Here is a 21,871-nt window from a genome sequence, read left to right as displayed (position 1 = left end):
TATCTTTGAGTGGAAAAGCCAGAAGTGTGGTGTTGCAGTAAGAGAACGGATGACTGTTACTGCAGGGGTGTGAAGTTATGGTTGTAGTGTACTCCACAGTTATTTTCAGTTACTGAATTTACTCCAAAGTAATATAGCTGATATCACCATGTAAAAAGAATCAACCAGAAGCCTAAAAAGTCTTGTGCCTCTCCCTGTTCTCTTCTTCATTTGCCCCCAAACACAACAGAAAATAGACAAACATCCCTGTATTTAAACAAACAAAAAACAACAATAATGAAAAACCTGCTTCCTCAGCTTTTTTCATCTTACTGTCAAGAGCTCAGCTCTGCCCATTGCATTTTGCCGGCTCGGCAGGTTCAGCTGGATGCTGCCGGCTCTGTGCTGTCGCTCTGTTTTGTTCGGCTCCATTCTGCCAATGAAGCAGCTGTGTCTCAGTGCTGGGGGAAATCAGTCTTGTGTATCTTTATTTTTATTTTTTATTTATTTATTTTTCCTATGGGGTATGAGGTTTAAAATCCTGGAAAAGTATGATCTACACAGACAGTTCTTAAAAGAGGAAAGGAAGCCAAAGTCAGCTTGAATAACGTACTCCCAGAAGTCCTCTTTTCTGTGAAGAGATAATTTGGAACTCTTGCTAAGATCCCTGGCCTTCTACCACCACACCTGGCCTCTCTCTGTTAAATGCATCATCCAGCAGGAGGTAAGAGCATGGGCCTTCACACCTTCTTTTCTGGACTGCTGTTTCTTACTTGCTGGTTTGATATTTTCAGTTGTTCATTGTTCAGGCACCAGTAGCTAATGTCACAGGTCTTTGCCAGAAAGCCTGAAGGAACTGTAATAATTGTGATTTGCAATGTCTTTTATTCTAATTAATTAATTTATTTTTCCATTTTGAACCCTTGTAGTGTTTGTCTTTCTGTGAGACTCCTCAAAATAGGCCAACTTTTGCCTGTTTGTTTATCCAAATCATGATGCAGGCATTTGCTAAAAGTAATATGTTTTTGATCTTGATGTACCATCATAGCTTTCCCAAAGCTGAGAGTTTCTATGGCAACTAATTAATAAAGATTAGCTTTTCTAATGGAGTGTAAGACTCAAGTCTTGTTTTGTGATGTAGATAATCTCTCCATCTCTGTCTGCTTTTGGAGACTGGGTCTTGTCAAAGAGGTGGCACAGATTGTCAACGGCAATCTGTTCTGATTTATAGCCAGACTCGGAAGACCATTAGGAGTGAAATCTTTTTGATAGCTTATACTTTCCTAGTTCTTACGTTTGTCCACTTGCTTGTTTGTGAGTAGGTAAGTTTCTCAGCCCCTTTAGGTTTGACACACACAGAAGTAAACCACGCTCCTTAACTTTTGCTATCTTTTTAAAATTAGCCAAAGAACAACCTGGGTCTACAGTCATCTAGGTTGTATTAAAAGAAAGGTGTGCAGGTGAAATGCATTGAAAACAGTTCACTAGAACTTCTTAAACAAGCTGGATGTTGCCCTGACAAATTATTTTCTGTACTAAGAAATAAATACTTGATTTCGTAATTAATCTTTTTGCAACTTCATGGTTGCTAACAATGCTGTTATTGTCTATGCATGGGAAAAAGGAAGACACAAATATAAAAACTCTTTTATTCTTATGTACTTTTAATTTCAGCTGTACTTGAGAAACATCTGTATATTTCAATCATACTTGGGTGCATGATTTTACTTGAATATCTGACCAACTTAAAACTCATTTTGTTTGCTAAAACAAAGGGATTTAGATGAAAGAATTTTTAGATTAAATCAAAGGTGATGACTTTTTACAGCCTGAGAATACAAATTTTGTATCCATGCATTTCTTGTCTTTCTGTATCAAAAAAAAAAAAGAAGAAAAAAAAAAAAAGAAAGAAAAAAAGAAAAAATAAGAATGGCAGTCTATCGCAAGTTTTGTTTTTTACCTCCCTTTCTATCTGTGCCTTTCTCTTTTGAATCAGTGAAGTTGTGCCTGGCAATTTTTGAGGGTACTTCAGTCCTGTGTTAAGCTATGAGAAAATTCTCCCAGTAATAATGGTTTAGACCTGCGTAAGAGTGGTAGCACTCCATTGACTACTTTGGAATTACAATTCAGCAAAATGCTTTGTATTGCCTTGACTTGTGTACCTTCTTACTGTGTAAAGCATTTTTTGCAAGTGAAATCGTTTCTAATGCCTACATTTTATAGGCTTTTTGGGTCTTTCAGCAAGCAGCCAGGTACCATAAGCTTTCTGATGTGCTGTCAGTGGAGTGAACTCTGCTTTGTCTGTCATAAACCTTTTGATAAAAAGGTAGTCTAATATGATCTCAGCAAGTATCTCCTGAATATGTTTCTTTTATCCTTCCTGTAGTACAGCAGCTTCTTTCACTAGGCTTGCAATGCAATAAGCAAGGCTTGACTGACAAAACAATTTTCCATAAGGTATCTCAGTAGCCATTCAGTGCCACACCCCATTTACATGAACTGTGCCAAGTGCTTTTGGTGCCCTGGGAATGAGGACCACGCTCTTGAAAGTTGAGACGTAAGCCAAGACCACCCACAGTTAGAAGGAGGCATGCACTTTCTAACTGAACATGCTCTGATGTGACATCCAGCATCACGGCAGTGTGCATTGGGCAGAATGGCAGTAATAGGCAATAATGTGGAAGCTGAAAGGCAGTAATGAATTAGACTGTCACAAGTCTGTGGAAAGGCATGTTGCTAAGTGTAGCACAAAGGTCTGACTCTCGCCAAATTCTGAGCATCTGTTTTTCAACATTTCTAATGCAGTCACTTCATCCCCACATCAGTATTTAGAGTCAACCAGAGAGCAACAGAGGAGTAGCCTGAGTTGTGTTTCTACAGATGTGCACAGCTGGACTGTGCCCTACAGGGCTAGGAGTGGAGAAGCTCCCCTCCAGGGCCTGTTCCAGCCTGGGGCTCTATTTCTCCGGCCAGCTGCAGAGAAGGGCCTGGTTCTTTTCCGGGGGACATCATCATGGAGTCTTTGAGCCAGCAGGGAGGGTGTCTGCAGTGCTGGTGAGAGAGCTGGGCTAATGCGTACCCCAGCCTATGTCAGGACAGGGCAACAACTTTGACTAACAAACTGCAGCTTGGATGAGCTGTGGTCCAAAGCCTGGCTCGTTCCTTGTTGTTTCTTGTTGCCTGATCAATACCTCTAAAATCTCTAAATGGTATTCTAAAATGTTACATTTACATGCATTGCCAAAAAGAATGAGATGTCAAAGTAGAACACAATTATCCTGGAGACGAATTAATTCCTCATATCTGAAACCACACTTGTGGAACACTGCTGCAATTAGTGGCATATGGGTCTATGTCAAGGAATCGTATTTGTTCTGCATTTCTGGCACTGGAACTGGGCTGATAGTTTGTAAGGATGTCGTATGAAAATACACAAAATCTGCTTTTGCTTCACAAGGCATGTGATTGTCATCGTCTTATTCCTCTCATAATTTCTGTTTCCATTTTGACACATCTATGCTATTTGAAGAACAAACTTTCCCCACATTGTTAATGCTGGGATTTCAGTGTTTCAAAGGAAATGACACTGCTGCTTCTTGGAAAGAACCATCTGAGCTGGAATATCTGTGCAAATGCAGAGGTTAATGTAAAGGCAGCTGCCTTCACAAGTAAGAAACACGTGCAGGAAGTATTTTTGTTGGAAAGGCTAATTCCACTACTGGGCTGAAGAGATCATCCCCTCTGTTTTGTACTGAAAATTTTACAGGGTAAGAAGTTTGGCATCAAATTGTTTGAAAAAGATTTTTTTTTCTCCTTTTGTAGATGGGTAAGACTATTTATTCTGCCTTTACTACAATCAGAAATAATTTCCTCACTTTTACTCAGTTTTGGCCTGTAGAAAAGGAATGTATGTGGCCTCTTTTCACAGCGGTAGTTTTTTTCAATCAGATCAGCCTCTCAGACAAAGATAAAGACAGATTTGAGCTTGAAGGGCTAAAGCTATGTTGAAATAAATAAAGCATTTGTAAGCACAAGGCACTTTCTGGAGAGATGAATATGCTGGTCTGAAAGCTGGCCAAAATATGTTAAGAAGGAACAGTTTCTCCTGCTGACATGTTTGGACAATTTACATATGATTTTCAAAAGAGACTGTTTTCAGCAAATTTGGGGGTTAATCGGCTACATTTCTATGCTCAGTCCATCCTCCGCTTGAATTTATGAACAGTCTAGAAATTAGTTAGACATCAAAAACTGTGACATTAACTGTGATGCAACAGAAAAACTAAAGAAATGCTGAACACTCAGTATTAGTGTGAATTACTGTTGCATATATCTGACACTTCAGATACCACCTCACCCTTCAGAATAACTTGTGCTTGAAGACAAGTTCTCAGGTAATCTGGATCCTCAGGTAACACCCTCCTCCCTAGGGACAGGGAGGAATGAGAGGCAGTAGGCTGTGGTGTTCACGGGCAAAGGGATCCACCAAGGCATGGGAGCAGATGTGAAGCAGGGGCTATTGCGCAAAGGGGTCTTTAGAGTAAATCCTCTTCTTATTATCCATGTGTGCACAGCATTGCTAAATTTGAGTGATCTTGTTATCTATTCTTAAACATGTATTTATCATATTCAAAATGACAAGTTTTTTTGCATGTTTTTGTAAGTAATATGTGGAAAATCTTACATAGACAACAAAATTTCTGTCTCAGTGTTTTTTTGTTTTTGTTTTTCCTGAAAGAAACCTTTAATTGTGGAAGTAGAATAACCTTTGCTCTCTGAGAACAGTATTCATCCTATTCCAGTCATTCTCATAAATGAGGCTTTCAAGAGAGAAAAAATAAGACTTTTACTTTTGTATCAAGCCCCAAAAGTAAGGGGAACAGAACACAAGGCTGTATTCTTGTGAGGAGGGTAGTATAAAGCCCCACTAAAGCAAGAATTCAGCTTTGCAAATAAGTGAACCTTTTGAGATCTTGCTGTTAGTCACTCTTAGTCTTTGATACAGAGATATAACATTATTTTAAAATTATTCATAAATGTTTGAGGCTTGTTGTACAACTGGCACATTGTACAACATGGACATCGTGAATTAAAGCTGATGCCAAGGGAGTTACTTTACCACATTCTTTGAGAACAAGGCCCCAAACCCTGGAAAGGAAAACTTTAAACTACAATCGTCTATGGGAGGGATCTGAAAATGGCATTTAGCTGCTTAAAATTAGAACTGTGTGTTTCCTTGTGCTGAGTTGTGTATGTTGTACAACTTTGTTGTCCAGTTTATTGGTGTCTGTCTTCCCCTGAGGCAGAAGTCACCCTGACAGACAAAGTAAACTGTGATGCCCCTTTGGGATTTTCATTTTATGCTTGCAAACATGAACTGGATGAGTTCACACTCCTTGAGCCGCTCTGTCTCCTTCGTAACTCCAAAGGGAGGAAAGATGTTGGGAATGCCCTTACAAATAGCAAGCTGGAATAGAAAAGAATAGTTCGTTGGAGGGGCCCTGCAAAGATCACAAGGTCCAACTGCCTGACCACTTCAGGGCTAACCAAAAATTACAGCATGTTACTGAGGGCACTGTCCCAGCACCTCTTGAACACAGGCCCGGGGCACCAACCACCTCTCTGGGAAGCCTGTCCCAGTGTCTGGCCGCCCTTGCAGTGAAGGGATTTCCCCCAGTGTCCAGCCTGAGCCTCCCTAGTGCAGCTCTGGGCCATTGGCAGCTGGGGAGCAGAGCCTGGCACCGGTCTCTGTCTCCCCTCCTCGGGGAGCTGCAGGGAGCAGCGAGGCCACCCCTCAGCCTTCTCTCCTCCAGCTGGGGAGCTCGGGGAGTTCATCAGTTCATCACCCAAACTAGCACGAACCTGTTTATCCTACAGTTGGACAATTTGTCCAGAAGGATGCTGTGAGGGACAGTATCAAAAGCCTTACTAAAAAGCAGACAGATTACATCCACTGCAATTTCTTCATCCACCAAGCAGGTGACCATATTGTAGAAGATCAGATTACTAAGGCAGGACTTCCCCTTGAGGAACCCATGTTGACTGTGCCTGATAATTGCTTTGTTCTTTAACTGTCTTTCAGTATTCCCCAGGACAACCCTCTGCATAACTTTTCCAGGGACTGAGGTTAAACTGATAGCTCTGTAGTTTCCTGGCTCTTTTCTCATGCTCTTTCAGTAGATGGCTGGCTTCCAGTCAGCAGGGACCTCCCCAGGCTCCCAAGACCTCTGGTAAATTGCTGAGAGGTGTCCAGCTATGACATCCACTAACTCCCTCCATACTCTGGGCTGAATCCTGTCAAGCCCCATGCACTTGGCCCCATGGAATATTCAGCTGATACAACTGGTCCCTTACAATTTCAGTGAGCACAGGTGGAATGTCACTGCTCCCCCAGGCGTGGTCCTCCAAGTCTGAGGACTGGGCAGCCCAAGATCAGTCAGTGCTATTAAAGACTGAAACAAAAAAGGCATTAAGCGCTTCCACTTTTTCCTTATCCAGTATTTTTCTCTAACCTCCTCTTGCTGTTGACATACATGAAAAAGCGTTTTTTTGTTGACATACGTGAAAAAGTGTTGTCTGACACCACACTGGCCTGCATCAACTCAAGCTGAGCTGTGGCTTTTTCTTGTTTCCTCCCTGCAGATGCGACCGGCAGTTCTGTGCTCTCCCTCTGAAGCCATACCTTGCTTCCAGAGATAATACATTTTCTTTTTCTGCCCCAGTTCCGGTCTTCTGCCCCTCTTGCTTGACTTGTGGCACAGTAGAATTGACTGCTCCTGGGCTTTTACAAGGTGTTTCTTGAAAAGAAACCAGCTGTCACTGACCCCCTAAACCCTCTAGAGCAGATTCCCAGAGCATACTGCTAACTAACTCTCTGAGGAGCTTAAAGTCCAGGGTGGCAACTCTGTTGACCATTTTTCTCCTTACACCAAAAATTGTGAACTCAACTATTTCATGATTGCTGTGGCCAAGACAGCCTCCTACTGTCAGCTCTCCCCCAAGGCCTTCCCTTTCTCAAACAGCAGGCACCTTTCCTCTTTGCCTCACAAAGTACTCATGACAGGAAAGTATCTTCAATACACTTTAGGAATTTCCCAGCCTTGCTTCTCACAGCAGTATGATATTCCCAGCCTGTGTCTGGGAAGTTGAAATCTCCTGTAAAGATGAGGGCAACTGATCCAGAAAGTTCCCCTAATTGCCTACAGGGTAGCTCATCTGTCCCACTGCAGAGCTGCTCTACCTCTGTGTATACTCCTGCCAGTGCGTCTGCCACCTTCGAGTGAGCCTGCTGGCCCTGCTCTTGCTGACTCATAGCACGGGCCTGGCTACTTCAGACAGCATTTTCAGACACAGATACAAATTACTGCACCAGTTGTGGCTGTTGATCGTTACTAACATGATTCTAAATAGTATAAATGTGAAATAGCTGGCTACATTTTGAGCAGTAGAGGTGACTGAATCTACTTGTTGTCTCTCAAGAACATGAAGAGACTGCAGATGTTTCATAATCTGGATGTTTCAGGAGCAGATCATAGTCATCTCTCTTCAGTTCTTCTCTCTTCATAGCCAAATACAGATTTATATCAGACATCTTTGCATGCTGCTTGTTATTAGCCATGTCCCCACAGGAGATGCCAGTAAAGCACTTTCATCTATGTGAAGTCCTTCCGACTTAAAACTTAAGCTTAGACTTAAAAGACTTAAAACATAGAAGGGCTGTTAAGTGGATTCTTCTTGAAATGCAACAGTTGTATTGTTTATGTCTAGGTAATTGCCCAAAGTGAGAAGCTCCAATATGCTGTCAGTGGCTTTTGTTAGCTTGAAAAAATATGTTCCTCCTTTGACTTTCTGAGCCCCAGTTACTTCTTCCAAGAACAGTGTATTAAATTGATGGCTCCTAATCCAAATAAGTTAGAGATAGGTCCTTAGAGGATGTGGTGTACATGTACATGTACATAGTAAATATTGGATGGGGAATGATCATTGATGTTGCTGCAAAGAGCCTCCCTTTGATTAAGTAAGGTTACCAGGGTGTATGGGAGTCATCTGCAGACTGCAGCAACTGAAGTATCGTGGTCTGTGCTTGCAAAAGGAGCAGATTCCCAGTTAAAAAGTACTGCAGAAGTATGTAGGAAAACTGAATATTTATAGTGTTATAGAAGTGTCTGACCTTTCAAGAAAGGACAGACTGGACTCCATATATAATCTTATGGGGTGTTTATGTTCAAAATACACAGTTGAGAAGACAGGCAAACGCTGCCTTTTTACTTGGTAAATAAGGTAAAAACAGAGAGATGTGCAATAATAACATGATGGTATAGCTGTACTTCTAGCTCTCCGTGCACTTCTGTATAGCAAAGCCACCAGGTGACAAACTTCATGAACATGCCACTTCTGCCCGTCCCTGCAGTAGGCACAAACCCCGCCTGAAATCCTGACGGAACAAGGTCCTGCGTGGCAGCTGCCTAGTCATGGTTAATCAAATTAATAATCATCACCATGATGATGACCAAGAACTTGATTTGCCACAGAGCAACAGGCTAAAATTTTGGGACTGATCTCAGAGTTTAGAGAAGCAGTAAAAAGGACAAAAAGAGAATAGTTTGGAGGTCACCTAGGAGAGCAGCGAGAGACAGGAGGCCCCGGCTTTAGCTGCTCTGGCTTGACTCCAGCGGGGAGGTACTGTTGCACTACCTCCCTGGTGAGAGATGGTGGCAGTTTGAGACAGGCTTGTGAGCCTGTTTCTGAGAAAAGTATTGAGAGGTTTGTTTGAACTTTTGATTACCTGTGCAAGAAAAAGGAAGACTGACAAATAAATAGATTAAAATGGAATGACAAAACTAGTGCTGAGCTGGCTTTGGCTTCGGAGAAGTTCTTTGGGTTGTGAGTGTGTGGTTTGTCTTGGATCTCCTAACTCCGTAAGGATCCCTGAGGAAGTGTTTCTGTTACTTTATGACTTATTCCTGCCACCCACAGCCGTACCCCTGGTACAACGGACCTAGTGCAAGAAAGAGCAAGGTTTCATTTGGCTATGAACACATTTTTGTTTTGGATTTTTCTCTAATAATAGGGAAAATTCCTTTTACTAATAGAAGTCCAGGGACTAAGGACTATGTTGACTGCTCAGGATTGCTTATACTGGGAGACCCACAAAACAGCTGAATCCATCAGAGAAATTAAGGAAGTGTGTTCTGGAGTACTGTTGTATAATCTTGAGTGTTTTTACATGCTGTATTTTTATTTGTACTGTGCTTTAGAGGATTATTGCCCTGTGTTGATTTTGAACTTCAGGCGCAACGCATTTCACCTGAAGTTGAATGTTTGAGCAAGTGAGATTCTGCCAAACCACTTGCGACTTGTGCAGTCACTCCAAAGCTGTTTCCCTCCTGCCAAGACCTGTTCTGTGCCTTCTAATATGTCAGAAAATCCAACCTTTTCACTTCTGGAATGAGCCAAGGTTCAGAGGGAGAGTTTTTAACTCTTGTTAATACAGCTGTGTGTTTGGGGAAAAACAGATACTCAACCCCTCTGGTGGAGGAGGTCTGGCTGCAGCTTTCCTTTGGCACCTGTCTACTCTCCAGGATGCAATAATGTGCATTGGGATCTTCCATTTGAGAGCAGCCTGTTCAGGGCCTCCTAATCTGACATAAGACTGTATGGGGTACGTGTATTCCCTGTGAAGAGCTCCTCTAGAGATCTTTTTGACTTCTCTTGTGCAGGGAGGTATTACAGTCCTGTCCTGTAAGGTTTGTAGATTTGTCATCAGATACATGAGGTTACAGACTTCCTCTGTCTGGTCTCCTTGGCCAGCCAAGCAAAGTTTTTTTGCCATTTGGGATGTCTGTTCCCTTGTGCCACTGGACTGATCAAGCCAGACTTCCAGTGTGAGCCTTTCTGTGCATAGAGGAAGATGCTACCTGCTTGGGCAGTGGGGTACAGAGCTTTGGTTTTGCTCTCTGGAATCTAGTGTGGGCTTCTCAAAAAAAATCATGCTTTAGCCAGGGCTTTCAGAGTAGTTTATTCTTCTGTTTATATGTACGGGTATGTGTTTGTACTTCTGATTGGTACTGTTCTAAAACTGACAAAACCTAAGCCTCGATAGTTGAGGCAGAAAAAGCAGAACAGAAAAAGTTCAGGTACCTGAATTACCTGACTTCTTCACAGGCTGGGAGCCCTAATGTCTCTGTAAGAGCCTTCCAGGCCCTCCCAGTTGCAATGCAAAGCTGACACTCAGTATTCACACACTGTGGGATCACTTGCCTGCAAAGGAAGCTTGTCTTCCTAGGGATGGCTGAGCATGGACTGACAGGTAACTTGCTTCTCCGCAGAAGGGGAGCATGAAAGCCCAAGATGTGCTGGTATGAGACAGGCCAGGGATAAAGAAAGTAGTGGCATTTGGGGATGAACAGGTCAGACTATGTCCAGAGAGCTTAGACTAGCTGCAAGGCTAAAAGGAAGCCGTGGGAGAGGAGGATCCAGAAAGGCTTGAATACTTGACATGTGCAAGGCTCTCTTTTCCTTCGGAGTATTTTCTCATACCCTAGAGAGCTGCTCTGCCTGTATGGGTGGAAGTCTTGCTTTAGAAAGTTTGTTCTTTCCGCTGGAAAGGAAGGAAATAACAGGTTGAAATTCCTTAATAGCCTAAGGAAGCAGGCTTTCCACAGGCTGAGGCTCAGCTTCACTGAGAGCAGCAAGTCAGAGTAAGCTGGTCTTAACCTTTTCCACCCATCAGCATGCTTTGCCAGGCAGGAGTGGAGGAGTCCTCGTCCTTCGGTAGAGACCCCAGCCTAGGCACATTTGAGTTTTTGGATAGACTGGGACATTTAATGACTGACTGCACCCATGAGCCTGACTTAACTGAGCTCTTGTTCAGCTGCTGAGTTTCTTTGTGCTTTAGGTTATTAATTTTGTTTAATCTCCAGCATCATGGATGATGGCTCCCAAGCACGAATTGTCTTCCCTCTGACAGACCAGTCAAGAGTAAGTGTACTCTGCTGTGCAGTGCTGGAGGAAAACAAGGAAAACAAGCAACACCAACCCTCTGATGAGCCCCAGTATTTTAATAGCAGAAACAGAATTGTACTCCTCTGTGTTGCTCTCCATGCTCCAGACACTGCTTACTTTGCCTTAATCAGTTTTGTAAACTTTCTGGACAGGCAGTGCTAATAAAGGAAGGACTAGCAGATTCAATGGAGGTACTCTCAAATAACAGGAGGTTGACAGGAATAAAAGTCAGGCTTGGTCTGAGCAGTGCATGAGAGAAACAAATCATTTTCATATTAAATGTTGGCTTTTTGCTTTTTGTTGTAGAGCTCAGGTAGGGATGAGGAGATCTCTTGGGAGGGTAAAGTAGCATGCATCATGCTAGGCACTCAGTGCATATTTCTCTGTTTTCCTTCAGACCATCTGGGAAAGGAGTTTTTAAAAGGTTATGAATGTGGATGATTAAAAAGTGAGGGGATTTTTTTTTTTCTTGTACTACACAGCTCTAGGATAAGTAAGTGTATCTTTACTGTGCCAGAAAAATCCAGTTCTCAACTTCTGCCTGTCGTAAGTCAGCTATGCAGATGATCGAAGATGAAAGAGTAACTTCTGAGAGGAGAGCGTTATGGCTGAGCTCCACCTGCTGCCGACTGGGGCTCTCTGCACTGGGCTGCTGCCACCAGTCACAGCCATGGACGGAGATTGGACAGAAACACCAATGATTTGTGGTCACAGCTTTCTTTTTATCTACTCTCTTGTGCAAAAATTGAAATAATGCCAGAAAGGAAAATTGTGTCCTTCCCGTCTCCAAGCTTTAAATTTCACTCGTGTTGTGGATGTAAATGCACAGAAGTTTCTAATGTTCAGCTGTGGCCTGTAGGTGTTGCAATTTGTACATAGTCCAGTACCTGCCCCTGGAAACTGCCTGAGCTTTGGCCATCTGTCAGTCATCTGAATTAAATCTTTAAGATTTCTCCCTCTGAGCATGGAAAGGTTAGTAAAGCTGAGTTCTGTGTATTTTGCGGTAGCAGCCATTGCCTTTCATTATTGCTCTTAAGTAACTTTGTCTAAATAGTGCGCGTAGTATACGTGGTGCTGCACAAGAAAGAGAAAAAGAAGAAAAGGAAAAAATCATAATTCTTGTGCTAGTGTGCTTTTGTCAAAAAGGGAAACTGTCCTTAAATGTTCGCTAGTATTGACACATTGAAAACAGTTTTAGGGAACTGGATGAGTTGACATTTGCTGCTTGGATTACCGTCTAGGCTTTCTACCTCTTCGTATGTGATGATCTTTCCACTTTTGTTTCTTATCAATTCTTTTTCTGCCATTTCTGAGTAGTGTATCATGACTCAGGCTGGATTATGAGCAAACTAGATTGATATACTGAGCAACAAATACTGTTTAAAACCACTAAGTGGCAGCACAAGCATTTTAGTTCCCCCCCTCACGTGTTCAATTTTCTTTATTACACTGCACTGTGCTTTTAATCATAAGCAGAACAATTAATAGTAGCAGACTGTGCTGTATACATAGCAGGTGCTGGCCAGATTGCCCATAGACTGCTCAGGACTGAAACATTTTCAAGGCACCCATGCTTGCTCTTCCTGTTTTAGGACTTGTTTGGGCAGACATTTCTGCTTCAGTGCAGTGCTGGGTTGCTCTTTTTTCATGGCTACTAGTGAACAGGATGAAAAGCCCACACTTCTTTCCTTGAGACAGTCTTGGGCTTTGAATCCAGCTGTTACGAAAGGAAAAGTTAACACATTAAATCTGAAGTACACAACATCCTCATATACTGTTTTTGAGGAGGAGTCCCTACCCCCCAAAACAGAATAAATAGGATATATGCAAAGGGAGAAAGGTAGGACATGTCTATCAATGTCAGAGACTTGCAGTCTTTTAAGAGTAGTGAGTATCCCTTTTCCATGGTCTTTTGTACCAACCAACTAAGCACATTCCAATTTTGAGAATTAGAATTTGGGAGGCATAATGGAAAACCATTAACGGTCTTGTTCTCTTACTGCTTTCTGTGCCCAGTCCTGTTTTTTTCTGCTTTTGAAAGTATGAGCTGTGTGTTCCTAGTTCAAGGACTTTTTCTCTGCCACATATGCTATCGTAGTGCTTTCTAGAGCCAGTCTCTGCAGTGACCAGGTGCCACTGTGGAAGCATCCACTGGAGCTGAGGAGAGACTCAAGATGCCTGAGGAGAGTTCTCAGCATGAAGCTGATACCTCCCAGCCCTAAGCTTTACACATTATTTTGTGCTGAGAATCTTCCTTTCTTTTCTCTCTTGATGGTTCAGCATATCCTCTTTAGACTTTCTCATTATCTCATTAAGCCTTTCTGTGTTGAGACGGGTAATCTTCCTGGTCCACCTTCCCAAGTGAAATGGAGACGCTGTCCCAGCCTGAACACCACACTACCCTGCTGGGAATGGTGGTGCAGCTGACCAAACATCCGCACAACAAAAGGAATTCAGTTTCCTTTCCTGCTGTACAAATCTTTAATTTCAATTTCTAAACTTTGACCAATACCATTTATTTTATACTTCCCAAACTGATCAAATATTTCAAATTCAAGTGGCTTAAAAAGGTTGTTTTTGTTGCCTGAGTAGATGACTATGGGCAATTCATTATTATTATTTTTAACAAACTGTAGTTGACACTGGGATTGCTTCTTGTCCTTTTGACCAGCAAAGCTCTATGTCTATACATTTTGAGAGCATGCCAATGTAATTTTCTTACCTAAGGAAGCCTAACTGTTAGAAATCTGGCCTGGCATAAAGAAGTTTTGTAAACAACAGCTTTGCAATAAACATGGTGGAAGTTTATTAAATATGGAAAAGACAAGCTGTTGCTGTATTGGCATATAATCTCAAATTTTTGAGGTTTCCAAAGCTCTAGTCAGACATCTGTGGATGCATGCCTGATATCTAGTGACTGAGCTAGGCAGAAAAGATTTTTTGGTGCAGGACGGTAGAGTTTGGTAGTGACTGAGCCTCTGAGTACTGCTGACTATGTTTCCATTTGTTTTATTGCTTAAGCTGCAGAATCATGCAGTAAAATATGGCAACCATAAACTCATATTTCTGATTCAACCTGGTTTTGTCTCCGTTGTGCCAACATGTTGTGATCCTCAATGATCATGCAATTAAGCGTTACCTTCTCCATGGGATATCTGCCTCTGCCTGTACCTAGGATGGACCCCTCAGGCAGAATTACAAATGTGTGGATGGTTTGTGTTAGAAGTCACAGAGACTTTGTCATTTGTTTGGGGTTGCAGGAAGCTCTGCATTTTATCCTATGTTGGCATCACATAAATCATGAAATTATCACCATAAAACTCTTAAAGAGCAGAGCATTTCTGAGGTTATAGGGATATGGGATGAGGAATTTGTGAGGAAAAGGATTATTTTTTGTTGTGTCAAAATATATACTTGGGGGAAAAAAAGACAAAGTCTCCCTTCTTTTCTAGCTAGAAGAAATGAGATTATTTAATTCTTTCCTCACTCTGTTAGTGTGTTGTCAAGGGCAGGAGATGATCCTTCTTAAAGCAGAAACCCAAAGAGGAGACACATTTACTGGTGGCGTGATGCTGACCACAGTATTAAAGATTAGGTCTGCCTGTCCTGTTCTTTTTCTCCTCCTTATGAAATCTCCTATTGACTGCTGGAGCTAAGATGCTGGGCTAGATGGACTGTTAGTCTGATCAGGTGGGTTCTTTTTATGTTAGATGTGGGGGAAATGAAATGTGATAGACTGAAACTCATTTCATTGCGGTCCATGCAAAATCTTGAAAATATGAAGCAAAAGCAGGTGGCATATGGTCATTTAACAAGTCTCAGGCAGAGCTTCTTTTAGTTCATGACCTTTAATTTATGTCATTGCTTGGTTAGAGGAAACTTATTCTGGTTGAAAAGTAGGTCCTGTGGTTAGCTGCATTCAGAGCAAAATTATCATCTATATTATTAGGACTAAAAAGGCTTCAGAGAAAAGGACTGAGGAGTTTTACTCCTTAGAGTTTCTTAGTGCAAACAATAGGGGAGATGTACAGGCTGCAAGCATAAGATGGGACCTCACCGCAGCCCCAAAGTAAAACCACATCTGTGCTGGCTCAGAGAGAGCTGAACATCTCTCGGGCTGGAGGATAAGCACTGAAGGATGGCTCCCAGACACCAGCTGGCCGCACTTTGCTTTTGTTTAGTTTCCACTTGTGCACATAAATGTGTCCAAGAGAAAGCAATAACAAATGGAGTAGTCCTCTTAAATGTGGAGAGGATAGTACCCTTCTTCACACTCACATTGAGAACTTGAAAAAGCCCCATTTGGAGACAAGCTTTCCATGGAAACTGCTGTTTTAAATACAGCAGCTTACTCTTGTATTTCTTAGATGAATATTAAGCATGAGTAAGCCAAGCTGTGCATGAGTATTAGCCTTACTTGTTGAGTTGGTTGACGTGGATCTGGTCTGTGGGCAAGGTTCTCCAAGGGCAGTGAATAGTTGCTGACAGGCTGTGTTTCTCAGTGATGGGAAGGTCCCATGTGCAGTCACTACAGGTGTGCACACTGACAGGCCCTGCGGTGTAAATTAGGTGTGAGTTCAGAGCATGTCACCTCCTCTGTGGTGCCAAGCGATGAGTCTGTGTCTGGGCAGTTTCCTCTGTTTCATCACTGCTTTTTTGGTATAGGCTAAAGATAGTCCTTCATATCAAAATCTCAGTTTGAAGAGTAAAAAGTTGTTCTCTTTTCTCTCTGGTTGCTGTTGAGCTGCTGCTGTTCATCTAGCAATCTTCACTAGCTGCTGACTTTCTCTCCTTTACCCAGTCATATCACTTTCCTCCTTGCCTTATCTGAAGGGTTCCTTTGTGAGAGATTCCCTTAATGTCCTAGTGCAGATTACATAGTGCTGTCACTGAAAAACCTCACCCCATAAATCTTGTATGTAATGTAAGATTCCTATGGGGCAACCCCCTGCATGTAAACATGAAGTACATTTGTAGAATTTTCTTTTAGCATCAAATCTTCCATTAATCACGAGTCCTCCTGTGATGAATCCCTGATGCAAGAACTCTGTAGTTTTTGACTGAAATTTGCATGCTGACACTCCTGAATCACTTGCTGAAACTTCCTGTGCTTCAGGGCTACTTGTGTAAGTGATTTAGAGGCAGAGATCTGGGGGTAAAAGAGTCTGTGGAAACCATGCAGTTGTGTATTGTTTGTAAGGAACAGCTGGGCTTGCATTTGCAGTGTGAATAAAACTGCTTAGAAGTGATAGGCTGCACTCTACCTTTGGATCTATAGAGTTTTAGAGAAGCAGTGCTAATTTGAAGCAGCAAAAAATATGGCCTAATGTGCTTTATTTGAAGTGGTGGCATCAAGAATATAGGAGCTATTTTAAGGGTAGTACTGTTTCCCAGGCTGATGCAGTGTGTGCCTTCCCCATTTGTCTTAAGAATCAGACTTTGTGGCTGACATTCCTTGAAACATATGTCTATGACAACTTGGTATTGTGTCTGAAGACAGTTAAAAAGCTGGTGTTCTCTAGCTTATGAAGTAAGGGTAAGTCACTATTCTAGGAGGAGACGAAGATATAAGAAATGTATGCAGTATTCATTGTGTGGTGATGCTATCAAAATAGGAAAGTATGGTCTACACCACAGACTCCATCCTGGAAAGTCTGATGTATAAGGACTTCATACAAAAAAAATCCAAGGAGAGCTATAACAGGGTCTTACTTCTTACTGAGTGTCCTTTGGAAAAGAAAAAAGTTTTTTTTTTTTTTTTTTTTTTTTTTTTTGGCAGGGGCTTAAATGTTAACATACAGCTTGGTATACATTACTTTTGAGAAAGATTGAGGATTAACTGTGCAATGCCAAAAATAATATGCCTGTGAAGCCATTCTTAAGTAAATATGTATGCTGTTTTAAGTCCATTTATACAAATTTATATGTCTAACCATATAGTATGGTATGATTTATAAAATTTGTTGTATTTGGTTAGTACTGTGGATTCAGTGTGGTAACTCAAGTTGGATTATTATCTAACTGTTCCATAAATAAGACATACTTCCCTCAGTGAGCCATCCTGATTAATTATTATGAGAACACTAATTTATTTGGCAATATTCCCTGCTATTGCTGAGTACTGTCCAATTTTTTCCTGTGTTTTAATTGTTGTGGCTTAAAATGTGTATGACATAACAAAATGCCAAGTCAGTGCATTTTTATTCTGTCTAAATAATGTGGTGCCAGGTTTTTTTTCCTCTGAGAGAAAAAAATAATAGTTACACAGTTACCTCATAGAGGCGGGAAGGCTTTCACACAGGTGATTCTCAAGGGCTGAAAGCTCAGCACTGTCTCCCAGTACTGAATTTGGTGGAATTTTCAAGCCTGCCTGAGGAAGATAACTTCCTCCTGCAGCCACCACATGAGGGCCCATTTGTCTCCTCTTCCAGGAGCTTGCTCTCCCCAGCAAGCAGTTCACTGGTTACCAGGATGCCCACTGAGCTGTTCTGTAAGACACAGTCTTTAGTTTAGTCTTTTCAATACTCCAGAAGTAGTGATTGTTCATCATGAAGATGGAAAGTAAGGATATTGGTCTATGATCACTTTGCAGACACAGATCCCCATGGATCTGTGTTCATCATCAGCCTTCTCCAAGCCTGAAAATTGCCTTTGGTCTCTGATGTCTGGTGTGTTGGGAATAAAAGCAATGTACTCAGAGTTGTTGCAGCACATGAAGTATGTTTTCTGTCTCCAACAGTTGGCTTGGTGAACCGTTAGGATTTTTTTTTCTCAAATGAATAAGAAATCCCAAAGCACTGTACATTTCAGTTATGTGAAACAACAGAGACCTGAGCTTTAGAAAGAAATGTTGCAGGATACATCCCATCGTCTTATGAGAACTCTAACAAGAAAGTTAGACACAAGGCCTCATTCAGAAACCCAACATCTGTGGAAACTTAATGCTTTCAGTTTTATCTTAATTCCCCATGCTTGTTTTACACCACAACAGATAAGTTAATCCCGCACACACATTCTAAGGCTGAAATTGAGAGCTAGATGAGAGCTTGATCAGACAGATATCAGAACTGGTCCTACTGTGGTCAGGTGCTTTGGTTTTGGTATTGAACTTGACAATCTTAATATGTATCTTACTATCTTTTGTCAGTTAATTGCCGTTCACTATAACCTTGAGAATATTACATGGCTAACTTCCTTTCCCTTCCTTTTTCCTGTCTCCCATCTCCCCTCTTCTCTTTCACATTTTCTTTCTTTATTTTTTGTTTGTTTTTTATGCTGCAGTTTTTTTCCCTGGAAATAAATAAAATAGAATGTTGGACTGTAGGATGTGAAAGCAAGAATGATTCCTCTATGTCTGCTTTTCTATAATGGGTTACTCATTAAGGCTAAAAAGGGAAGCTCTTTTCTCTTTACTTCATCTCATGGAAAATAAATAAACAAATAAATAAAACAAAACACAGAGGAAGACTGTCAGGTTTATCCCCAAACATTTGACATTCATCAAAATATCAGCAAAAGCACCCCTTAGATTTTTCCATCTATGTACAGCTTTTGAATTTGGAATGTTACAACTTTATCCCTTAGTATTTCAGTGTTACAGTCTCATAATTCCAGCTGAAATGTGACTGGCACTACCAAGGCTTCATGGTCAGATTTTCTTCTCAGTTTTTGAACACTGAAAGTGGTGTGGGAGAAGAAAGTACATGTGTAAGTACGTAGGTACAATGAAAAAGAGGCAGAGAGATGCTTACTAATACCCCAGGAAACCCTGGAAATACATGCAGCAATAGCTGGATGTTTAAAACAAATAGACAAACAAAAATCCACCACCACCAAAAAAACAAACAAACAAACAAAAACAAATAAACAACTGTGCTCTCTCTTTTATCCTGTTATGTCAAATGACAGTGAATACCAGTGGGTTCAGATTCACTTTGTGTTCATGTTACAAACAGAAGCATTATGGAATAACATGAAGCAAGCCAAGGTAATGCTGGAAGTCTGACAAAGTCCAACTGAATTCAAGTTCTGTAAATTGTCTGCTGTCCCAGAGGAGAGGTTAAATCAGAACATTGTTTATCTCAACTTGGTACATACTGTTGAGCAGTGAAGCAGCCAGTGCATTCTGCCTTGGAAAGAAACCATCTATTCCAGTGAGTAATGAAAACAAAAGAGGGCAGGGGTGAAAATGGCAGTTAGGACATGGGAAAATGAGCATCTTATTTTATAGTGCAAGTCTTCACTTGTACCAAGTTCCTTGCTGCACACATTGTGTGAATTCCATTGTACAGTAACAATTCCGAATGTTTGCCTCACCTGAAGATGTGATCCTTTTCCTAACACCATAAAATTTTTAATTCAACATCTTCTTAAAATTGTACAAGTTTCACTAAAGTTTCACTAGAGACCCCAAACAATTACCTTACAATTCTGCTCTTTTTTCTTTTTAAAGAAGTAACAGAAGGGGCTTCTGTTGCAACCCAGCAGGTCTTTCAGCTATTCCTGGTTCTGCTGAATCACACTTTTTGTAAGAAGTAGTTACTTCAGAAACTGAAGTGCATGATGAGTAATGCACAGGATTTTCTAAAAGCTTCTAGGTAGGACTATTGGAGCCACAATTTGTCTGCCTCATCAGAGAGCCTTTCTAGTGAACATGTTTATTGTGATAGCTCAGGGAAACACAGCCAGTGAAAAGAGTAGTGATTCTCTATGGCAGTCATTTGCATCAAGCTCACCATACTGTGTCTGTCTCTCTGAGGTGTTTAATGATCAGCTCTGGGTCCAGCAGCCACTGAAGAACTCGATCAGTAATCTTCTTTATCTACAGAGGTAGGTAGGAATTGGATTAATACAACTCTACCTGAGCAGCAGTTACTGGCATGAGTTCTTACATTCTCTGTCCCAATCCATTAGCTTCTTACTCTTACTAAGGGGCAAGAGAAAGCCTTGTGAAGGCTTGTTGCTGCCACCTTTGTTCGATGCAGTGATAGCATACTGAGAAACACCATGAAGTAGCTGAACCACGTTACAGATGCAGCTCTTTGTGGCAGTGTAACACTCCTGTGGATCTAGCCCCACATATTTACAGTCTTGAAACTGCTGGAATCTGCGTATTTGTAAAATTGTTGATATGGGTTTTGAGTTCAGACTACTGTACTGATGCGGTAATGTAGGGGCTCCAAGACTTATAGTAATCCAGGAGTTTCTGGACTGTAACCAACTGAACTGCCTCCTTTCATGCTGTCAATATGGGAAGCAGTGCTGTTCCCAGGAGATTCAGGTCATTAATATTAAATGCTTTGACATCTGGTATGAAAAGTTCTGTGGGACTGAAGAAATGCATCATACTGCGACTTCTGAAGTGGTATTACTTCTCTAGTGAATATAACAATCATCCTGTCTGTCATGTAACCGTAGGGTTAACAGCTGTCCTTAGATGCACTATTTATGTTTTAAATGGGAAATATATATGTATACATTACTACGCATGTTAGTTTCTCTGTATAACTAGTGTCAGTCCTGCCAGCGCCTCCTTCTTTAAACAGCATTGCTTTCCACAGGAGCTAACTGTTTTGCTCCTAGTGAGCTGTTGTCACCAGTGCAAGGAATTTGTGAAATGCCAACTGGAAAGTCAGACTTTATGAGCTTGCAAGGTGCTGTTGCAGCTCCCAATGTTAACTGGGATCCAAATGTAATGCCAGCCTTCTACAAATATGATTTTGTTAATTTTATACAAACCTAAACTTATTTTTAAACTCATTATCTTAATTTTACACCCCAATTTTAGACTCAGGTTGTTGTGATTCTGCAGTGAAAGCTTTAATAGTATATTTGCCTATGCTGGGGAAAGTGCCACTTGAAATTTTTCTGCCTTTCCTGATGTTGATGCTCAGTGAGGTTTGTGATTGGAAAAAGTCCCTTTCAGCTGATCCTATGGGACCTGCCTCAGTACTATAGGGTGTTTATAGTATCATCAGGTATGATGAAGAGCAGAAATATCTGATCTGCCTGCTCCAGTTTGTCTTGCGGTGTATGTTTGTAGACAAGAAGTTTTAGGTGATGCTTCAGAACGATACTTATGCATCATTTAAAATATTATCCACAGTTTATTTGCATATTTCTGTCCCACTGGTGTTCTTATCATGATAGGGCTTAATCATGTCTTAACAGTGATGCCAGAGTAAATGGAAGCTTAGGGTGCAGCCAGCTCTTTCTAGTTTGTCAGGGTTGCACTGCTAATGAGGAGAGCCTAGGTAAGTGTCCTGAACGCTAATGCCATTTGTCTAGACAGCGCTGCTCCTGTCGCTGAAAGAGTTGTTGGCAGTGATGTCTGTGTGAATCTGGGGAGTGTTATCACTTGTATCAATAGGAGTAATGATTTCCTGTTTCAGTGGCATCCTGCCCACACAGGTGAACACCGAGCACTGAACACAGAGCTCTCCTTTCTGCTGCCAACCATTTCCTCCATGACATGGAGCAGAACGTGCACAGCGGTGACTGTGCCTTACTGACATACCTTGCCTGCCTTATAGGTAGAACTCTTGTAAGGATGGTTTTCTGAAGGAGATCTCTGTAATTTGGATGAATATATCTTCTCTGCTTCTCCCCAGTAAATCTCCAGGGCAGCCACTCTTCTGGGGCTCATGGAAGGGTCTTCTTCCCCTACTCGGTCAACTCTTTCTCTTCACTGAACTATCTAAACAAGAAGGAGTCACACATGCTTGTCTGTTTTCTCCTAAGTTGGGGCACTCTGCTTTTCCTCAGCAATTATCCTGGCATTCCCACAGACTTTGAATGCAGAACTCTGAGGAGGATAATTACAACCTAGAAAAGGACCAAACTTCCTAACAGCTTAATAGTAACAAAATGCTCTACTAGGCATTTTGGG

The 21,871-nt window shown here is 41.5% G+C and overlaps 1 protein-coding gene across 1 annotated transcript in view; it reads left to right on the top strand.

Annotated features, from left to right (window-relative positions):
* ARHGEF4 (Rho guanine nucleotide exchange factor 4) overlaps positions 1–21,871 on the top strand; it is a 199,582-nt gene that overhangs the window by 48,373 nt on the left and 129,338 nt on the right. Inside the window, 1 exon segment of the mRNA XM_035334173.1 lies at positions 18,939–18,970. Coding sequence (XP_035190064.1) covers positions 18,939–18,970 — 32 coding nt within the window.

This window comes from Oxyura jamaicensis, chromosome 9, assembly GCF_011077185.1.
Source record: "Oxyura jamaicensis isolate SHBP4307 breed ruddy duck chromosome 9, BPBGC_Ojam_1.0, whole genome shotgun sequence".
NCBI classification, from domain to species: domain Eukaryota; kingdom Metazoa; phylum Chordata; class Aves; order Anseriformes; family Anatidae; genus Oxyura; species Oxyura jamaicensis.
Note: the sequence above shows the minus strand (reverse complement) of the source record. Positions and strands in the feature narration are given on the sequence as shown.